The 8,479-nt window shown below is 37.5% G+C and overlaps 1 protein-coding gene across 1 annotated transcript in view; it reads right to left on the bottom strand.

The window, feature by feature from the left end:
* Window positions 1-2,888: 2,888 nt before the first annotated feature.
* YLPM1 (YLP motif containing 1) overlaps window positions 2,889-8,479 on the bottom strand; it is a 74,637-nt gene continuing 69,046 nt past the window's right edge. The window contains exons 20-21 of the mRNA XM_025391567.1: window positions 3,631-3,813; window positions 2,889-3,303 (exon numbers count right to left, since the gene is read on the bottom strand). Coding sequence (XP_025247352.1) covers window positions 3,667-3,813 — 147 coding nt within the window. The 3' untranslated portion in view covers window positions 2,889-3,303; window positions 3,631-3,666. The remainder of the gene's footprint in view (window positions 3,304-3,630; window positions 3,814-8,479) is intronic.

The following is an 8,479-nucleotide window of genomic DNA, read 5'->3' as shown; positions in this document are numbered from 1 at the left end:
CCCGGGAAGTTGAAGCTGCAGTGAGCTGTATCTAGCTTCACTGCACTCCAGCCTGAGTAACAGAGTGAGACCTTGTCTCCAAAAAAAAAAAAAAAAAAAAAAAGTTGCTTAAGGTCATACAGCTTCTAAGGGAAGAACCTGAACTTGTACTAGGGTCTGTCAATACTAAAAATGAGAAATCATTTTCCTTCTATAGCTTAGTAAAACTTACCTCAGCTGAGAATCTGTTGCTTTTACAATCCTAGTAATTAAGCCAGGCTCTAGACACCTATTATCAAAATATCTGCAACTTGCAGTTAGCAGGATACAATACTTAACACAAAAACTGAGGGGACTCCAAAATAAGAAAGCCGAAGTTGAGAATCTTAGTCAATCCAATAAAAAATTTAATAGTTGATCTCTAGATGAGATGGCACCTACTTTGGTTTGCTCAATGATCACAACTCTTTCACAAGGAAAATACATCCAACCAGAAAATTTAAGATTTTATCTTTGTCAATAAACTTCTGGATTGAACACTGATATCTGAATCAAACTCAAACTTCTAGAAAATTATATGAATCAGCTGTCAATAGACTACTTGTGTATTATTATTAATGGCTTCTGATTTCTGTAATCAGTCCCTGAATATTTCAAATACAGCACTTAACACTAAATATTCTCAAACAGAAAAATTTCTGGATCTCATCTACTGAATTCCTCACACAGGAAGTTTACAAGTAAAGGTGGATCACTTAAGCAAGAGATTTCACTTTTAGTTTAAAACGTCTGAAATCATCTTTACAGAGCTGACCAAAAAAAAAAAAAAAGAAAAAAGCTGAAATACCCACCAAGGTATCAGAAACCTTCCCGAACATAAGATTATTTTAAGTAACATGACACCACAAAAGATTTAAAATAAAACTCATATGACTAAAATCAGCAACTAAGAGAAGAAAAACAATGTTAATAAAATTAAAATTAAATGCTAGCAAATAATGGAATCCAAGATTGGTCCTCTGCATTTCCAGGGCACCTCTTAACAAACTTAAAATATTTGTATTATCAAGGCAGTTTCTACCCACAGCAAATTTCTTCTTCAAGGTACCTTGGACTTCCTATTGTATTCTGCTTCTAGTAGTAATGTAAGTGCAAGAATTTTGTTAAGCCCCACATTGGACTAGCAAAATCAATTATCAACTGGCTGTCTCCATTACTCTTTTTGGTGCCAAATCTTTTTTCATTAATCCCCTTGCATGAAGGTTGTTATACCCATTTTCTAAAGTAGGAGCACTCTATGTTCATTCTCTAAGGTCATGTAATCGATATCTTCTGAAAACTGGCAGAGGTCCTTTCTGACTCTGTTAACTCTTCCACAGCTCCCCACCCTGCCCTGGTATAACAGAACAGACATAAAGCCATGGCTGTAAGGTGAAAACACATACACGCAAAATTACCCATGATTCTAAGTGATTCACGGGTAATCACCACTCATTTCACTGGCATTCTGACTACTGTCAGTTAGAACGTCACAAGGTTAAGGACAACTGAAATAAAGCATCCTACAGAAGAACATATTGGCCTCCATTTCGTCTGAACTAGAGAACACATTCTAGAAGTTTTGTTTTTGATGAGAATAGGCATTGGGTGGCTTTAGAAAGTAGTAAATGAGTCTCTGTACAAATAATAATTCTATTTGGCTATTTTGCGACATATCTTCACTCAACATAAAAAAGGCGGTTGAGAAAGGTCAGTACACAGAAATATATTGTAGGCCAATAAGCAATCAAAATAGCTTATTAAATACTGCAAACAGCGGAAGTTATTTAATGTAGCAATTTATACATTCAATATTGACTTTTAATGAACCTAAAGTCTCTTTTGCTTAAAAATTCAGATTTTCAGGGAAGATAAAAGTACAGAAAGTTGTTAGAATTTCCATTAAACTGGGGTATTCAGTACTATAATATCAATTTGTTGAACCCAAAGAGATACTGTTCAAATGCTACTAAGTATTAGCTCTATTCATACAGTCTTTAATGTAGGTCATAAAACTAAAGGATTTTCATCTGTGGCCTGAAAGAGAATATTTCAAAATATTGAAGTATTCAGTGAACACATTTACAAATTGCTGAGTTGGATTACAAAATGGAAATGATGCTTGAGGAAGAAGGCTCATCTTCTTTCATGCTAAAAGATGACTTTTTTCTTTGCAGGATGTTTAAAGAGAATAATATTTGGGTTTTATCTCTGTATGTTTCTGGGTTCCACCTGGTATTAACCACAAGAGAGGAAATTCTGTGCAGAAGGCCATGCTTTCCAGTAGTGAACAATCTGGCAAGAACTTGAAAACCTGACAGGCTTAAAGGTTACATGCCAGAGTGCTCTGCGTCTTTATTACTCTTTCCCTGCAATCTTCATTTAAAAATCTACAATTCAAGTTCAAAGTAAGGCAACAAGCTTGAGTTCCATGGAATACATCAGTTCTGTCTACCAGGAGTCAAAGCCAGATCAGGAAAAAATAAAAACCTAACAGAGTATAAAGGGAGAAAGTGAAAAAAGGAAGCAAGGAAAGAAGAGAGGGAAGAATAGAGAGGATAAAAAAAAATTTTTAAATAAAGCATCATGTTACAGAATGGATATGCTCCAGGGAACTGATGAATATTTGAACTTAAGGTTCATCAGTCTTCAAGACACAAAGATAGAGAAATAAATCAGCTATAAAACAAAGATGAGTGTTTTGAACATCATTTGAACCCTGTGTTTTACAACATGTGCTACGGAATCATTGAGCCACATAATATTCAATTAAAAAGAGGTTTTGGGATGTTCAGCTAGCATTTAATTAGGACATACCATATTTAAAAAGCAATAAAAATAAAATTAAGAAAACAAGAGAAAAGGGCCCATGCTGTATAGCCCATGAATCTCATCGGCTTTATCATGAAAGTTTATTGTTTTTAATCCTAGTACAATCAGCTACCAGTTACATACAGTAAAAAACAGAAACAGCCACAAAGCAATGATGATAGAGATAGTCTGTGACAATGTACAGTGGAGGAAATATTCTCTGTTGGAATCCTCCAGCGGACCCCCACCTGGCTTCAGCAGTTAAGCTATCACTCCCTCCCTCCCCAAAACAGTTAAAAGAAAAATTAACGTCTTGCTTGGGCACAGCAAGATTCTAATACCTCTTGGGGACACTGGAGAACTTTAAAAAAACTAAAGCAGTAGAAACAAAACAATAACTGAAACGTGGAAGCAAGGTGACACACAAAGAAGCTCCGTGAGGCCTTGGCTTCAGATCACCTCAAAGCGAACCACCTGGAAAGAAAAGAAAAGGCTGTCACACCTGGAAAGAACAGGTAGAAGGTTCAGTAACCCTTAATATAACATCACTTCACTCCTTCCCAAATCTATCGAATTCAAGTTTTTCTCAAGGTTTTTATTTTTATAAGTGAGCCAGGTTGTAGAAAATGGCTTCCTTTTCTAATAATATTGTAAATGTTAACAACTAGCACATACTTACTCTTTCAGAACTATAAAATAACACAAGAAGAGAGCATTTTTAGCAAAGCATGCTGTCTTCTTTATCTCAAACCCTTTGAAGCAACCACACAGTAGGCTATTTATATGACTGTGTACTCTTACCTTAGAGGAATAATGACTCCGTTCAAAAACTAAGTCTCATATATATTTGGTTCGATTGAGGGCTTTTTCAGCCAGGTGACCACTTTCATCTGTGATCTTCTCCCAATCAGTCTGTCCGACCACAAAACCTATGGCCCTTTTCCTATCTGCATCCTTCTTCTCTTCCAGGTCTGCCCATCTGACCTAAAAAGAACACAGCATTAGGCTGAGCTTTAGGAAAAATAAATATGCAAAGAGCCCCCTCCCTCTCTGGACAGTCTAAGGGGTAGAATGACTCATCTGAAACCGCAAGCTTAAAAAATTAAAAACTAACCCAGGAAAATTGGGAAAAGTCATATATTTTAAGTCACAGAGAGAAAACTCTCTGGCCAATCCAAGTCCTAACCATTCCAGCTCCTGAACAGTTCAGCTCAATCCTGTCCTCTCTCCTCTGCCATTCCTTTTTATTTAATAATTCACTGACCTCATTTTTTTTTTTCACCTGAAAGCAAAGCACTAATCTCTACCTAGTCTTCCTGTCTGTACTCATCCCCTCCAGATTCATGCTGCCAGAGTGAGCTTCCTAAAACACACAGTTGTGACTCATTTGCTTTAACTCCTTTCCCTACCTACCAGGTAAAGTCCAAGAACTCAGGTCCCTCTTGATCTGGCCCCAACTACTTTCCTGCAACATCTCTGGCCAGTGCCTATGGCATTTTATACAAACAATATAAACTTCCTTCTAGCACTCAGAGTGCATTGCACCATTTCTTGTCTCTGTAACTCTGCATATAAGTACTAGTCATTCTTCCTGAAATGTCTTTTCCCTAACCTTATCCACTTGGCATGAGTCCAGTCATCCCTCCCTGACTTACCCCTTTTTCCTTTGCCAATCAAATAATCACTGCTTCCCACAGTTAACTTCTGGATTTTGATATGTCTGCTTTTGAACTTCCACACTGTACTGTAATTATCCACTTACAGATCTGTCCTCCCTAACAGACTATCAACACCCTAGATCAGTAACTGAATTTTATTTATCTCTACACAGAAATATTTCTTGAAATTTAATCTTAGAGAAAACAGCTGGTATTACTACTTTCATTCATGAGATAGAGAGACCAAGAAACAGACTCAGCTGATATCCATGGCAAGATTACAACTACAAATACATGGATCAGGGATATTTCCTATTGGTATTCTGATTTTTAAAATATATATATTCTTACATACGATTTTTTAAAATTTTTGTAATTTTTTTTTTTTTTTTTTTTTTTAAGAGTCAGAGTCTCACTATGTTGCCCAGGCTGGTCTCAAAGTGCTGGGCTCAAGCAATCCTCCTGCCTTGGCCTCCCAAAGTGCTATGATTATAAGTATGAGCCACCATGCCCAGACACATATTATGTTAATATGTTTTTAAAAGTATATGGAGATATACATACTCTGTAAAAGTTCAGATTCTTAAAAAGAAACTATGAATCTGTTGCTTGCACTACATGGTACCAAAGTCCACAGATAATGTATTTTAAACATGGCTTGTGATTTATTATCTGTGACAAGGAGAGGGAACCAGAGCATGGAAACACCATGCTCTTCACACTGGACCTGGAAATGCATTATTGCTCTAATGTACACTAATTACTATTTGCATGACTGGCAATGAAATAACTAGGCTTCTAACAGTATCACCTGGTCAAAGGGAGGAGTCACAGTAATAGCAGTGGGAAGAAACTGATAACACCTGACTTTCCAGAAAGTAGGTTTTTAGTATATAGAAAACCTATGGCTCAATGTCTTTCATGGGCCTTAGTAAGAAGCCTAATAAATAACGTGGGCTTCCATATAGAACAATCTTTGGGCATTCTGCCCATCAATGCTGAAGTACCTATTTTGATTAATTCATACATACAGCCAGGCACAGTGGCTTACACCTGTAATTCCAGCACTTTGGGAGGCCGAGGCCGGCAGATCCCTTCAGCCCAGGTGTTCGAGACCAGCATGGGTAACATGGCAAAACCGTGTCTCTACTAAAAATACAAAAATTAGCTGGGCATGGTGGTGTGGTGGGTGTCTGAAGTCCTAGCTACTAACGAGGATGAGGTGGGAGAATTGCTTGAGCCTGGGAGGCGGAAGTGACAGTGAGCCGAGATCACACCACTGCACTCCAGCTTGGGTGACAGAGAGACCCTATCTCAAAAATAAATAAATAAATAAATAAAATTAATATATACTCTCTTAGCGCCACCTAGGATCAAGGATATACATTTTAGCGAAAGATCATTACGAACTAAGTTTTGGGCATTTATGTGAAAACACACTACTGTGCTGAGGATGCCATGGGAATGGATTTAAATTTGCTGTGGGTTGGTTACTTTTTCTTTGTTCAGTGGCCACAGTTTGCCCCTTACATGGTAGGATTAGAAGAAAAAGTGTGTAGTTGTTTTTGAAATCAGTAGTATGTTTGCGAATAAATGCCCAAGATTTTAACATTGGAATTCGGCCAGGCACAGTGGCTCACGCCTGTAATCCCAGCACTTTGGGAGGCTGAGGCAGACAGATCACCTGAGGTCAGGAGTTTGAGACCAGCCCGGCCAACATGGCGAAACCCCATCTCTACTAAAAATACAAACAAAATTAGCCAGGTGTGGTGGTGGGCACCTGTAATCCCAGCTACTCAGGAGGCTGAGGCATGAGAATGGCTTGAACTGGGAGGCAGAGGTTGCAGTGAGCCAAAATCACGCCACTGCACTCCAGCCTGGCAACAGAGTGAGACCCCGTCTCAAAAAAAAAAAAAAAAAAAAAAAAAACCAACAACAAATGAAGTTGGAATTAAAATATTTTGGAAACTACTGTATTTTGTTAATATCTCTAATTTATACTGATGCTATAGTAAAATTATTTATTTACATGTTGAATTCCTCCACTGGATGTCAGCTCCTTAAGAGGACTCATTCATAGACTTCATACAAAGACATTCAACATATGGAATGAATAAATGATTACCGAACCACTAAAAATATAAGAAGCAGAATAATGACTTTCAGCTTGAAATGGCTTCTTAAATGTCAGTATCCCTTTTAATTTTCCTAGAGGTACTTTTGCGACTTACAACATTTTTGCTGTTGTTTTTTCCTGTAAAAATAAAACTGTTATAATACAGAAAAATCTCGACTAGCACTCAAAGGTTTGAGGTCCTTATATTTCATCCACTGTCACTATAAATATTTCTAAAATACACAAACTCAGCAAACAAACAAGGGAAATGTTCGCCTTTCATAGTCATCAAAGAAATACAAATTAAAGTCCAAGTAAGCTACCATTTTATACCCAAGCAAGCAAATATTTTAAAAGTAAATTATATTTTAAAGTCTAGCCATTTAGGCAAAATTCTAATATAACCAACTCTACAGAACCACCTTTTCGTTATAGAGGAAGTTAATCCCAAGAACCCATCTGGTATCTGTAAAAAGCTGGATCACAGAAACAAAGCAAGCCCAGAAAAGGAATGAGTAATGTACAGCATTCTGTATTCTTTACTACCTGTAGGATCTCCTTGTGCTCTGATGTTGATTTTGGTGAGTAGTTCAAGAGTTAAAAACTATCTGAAGTCAAGGTATAAGGCAGGGGAGGAGAGTTAAAGAGGAGTAACTTTCAAGAACTAGAATGTGCACCATTCAGTTCTCTTTGGTCACCTAACAAAATAAACTGCATGGCATTACATACTCCTTAGTGAAGACAGTGATAGTTACCTGAGTAAAAACAGATAAAATATTTCTCATTTTAGATTACTAATTGTTACCAGAACTATACTTTATTATTTGCAAGAAAGGGCCACTTCTGCCTCTGTTGGCTCCAGTCTTAAAACTTGAGTAAGAGGTATCATTACAAGTAGTTCTTTGGTGAGGCTGGGTGCAAATGGCAGTGGGCTCTCCCTTCCCCATCCCTTGAAGTTACACAAACAAGGGCAGGCTTTGGAGTATCTGCAGTATTTTAAAAAGTTTTGAAACCTGGATTCTTTGTAATAGTGCCCATTACAAAGTACACTAAGTACACTAAGGCACTGAGAAAATTCATTAAGAAACAAATACAAAGAAATGATGCATAGAGGTAAATGATGCACAACCTCATTCTTAAGTAAATAAATGAAAAATGAGATACTATTTTTTTTCACCTATCAGATTATCAAAAGTTAAAGAGTTTGATAACAGCACTGCTGGTCGAAGTGTAGAAAAACAGGCAATTACTTGCATGTAGGTATTTAAAGAGAGACATACACACCACAACCTTCACGTCTGTACTGGCAATAAATGGAAACACTGTAAGCATCCATCACTAAAGATATTACGGTTTGGACATCTGTCCCCTTCAAATCTCGTATTACGGTTCGGATGTTTGTCCCCTTCAAATCTCATGTTGAATTGTAATCCGCAATACTGAAGGTGTTTGGGTCATGGAGGAGGATCCCTCATGAACGTCTTGGTGCCCTCCTAACGGTAATGAGCAAGTCCTCACTCTGAGTTCATATGAGATCTGGTTGTTAAAAAGAGTTGGGACCCCCTCCCCTTGGTTCCTCTCTTGCCACGTTGGCTCCTCCTTTGTCTTCCATCATAATTGAAGACTTCCTGAGGCCTCACCAGGAGCTGATGCTAGCACCAAGCTTCCTGTACAGCCTGCAGAACAATGAGCCAAAATAAACCTTTTTTCTTTATGAATTACCCAATCTCCCATATTCCTCTATAGCTACGCAAATGGACTAATACAAAGGGACTAGTTAAATAACTGATTGTACAACCAAACAATGGCACACTAAGGAGCCCCTTAAAAAGAATGGTAGGTCTGTATATGCTTATATAGAAAGATCAAGATGGAA

This window comes from Theropithecus gelada, chromosome 7b (genome assembly GCF_003255815.1).
Source record: "Theropithecus gelada isolate Dixy chromosome 7b, Tgel_1.0, whole genome shotgun sequence".
NCBI lineage: Eukaryota > Metazoa > Chordata > Mammalia > Primates > Cercopithecidae > Theropithecus > Theropithecus gelada.
The sequence above is the reverse complement of the archived record's forward strand: the minus strand, read 5'-3'. Positions and strand labels throughout refer to the sequence as shown.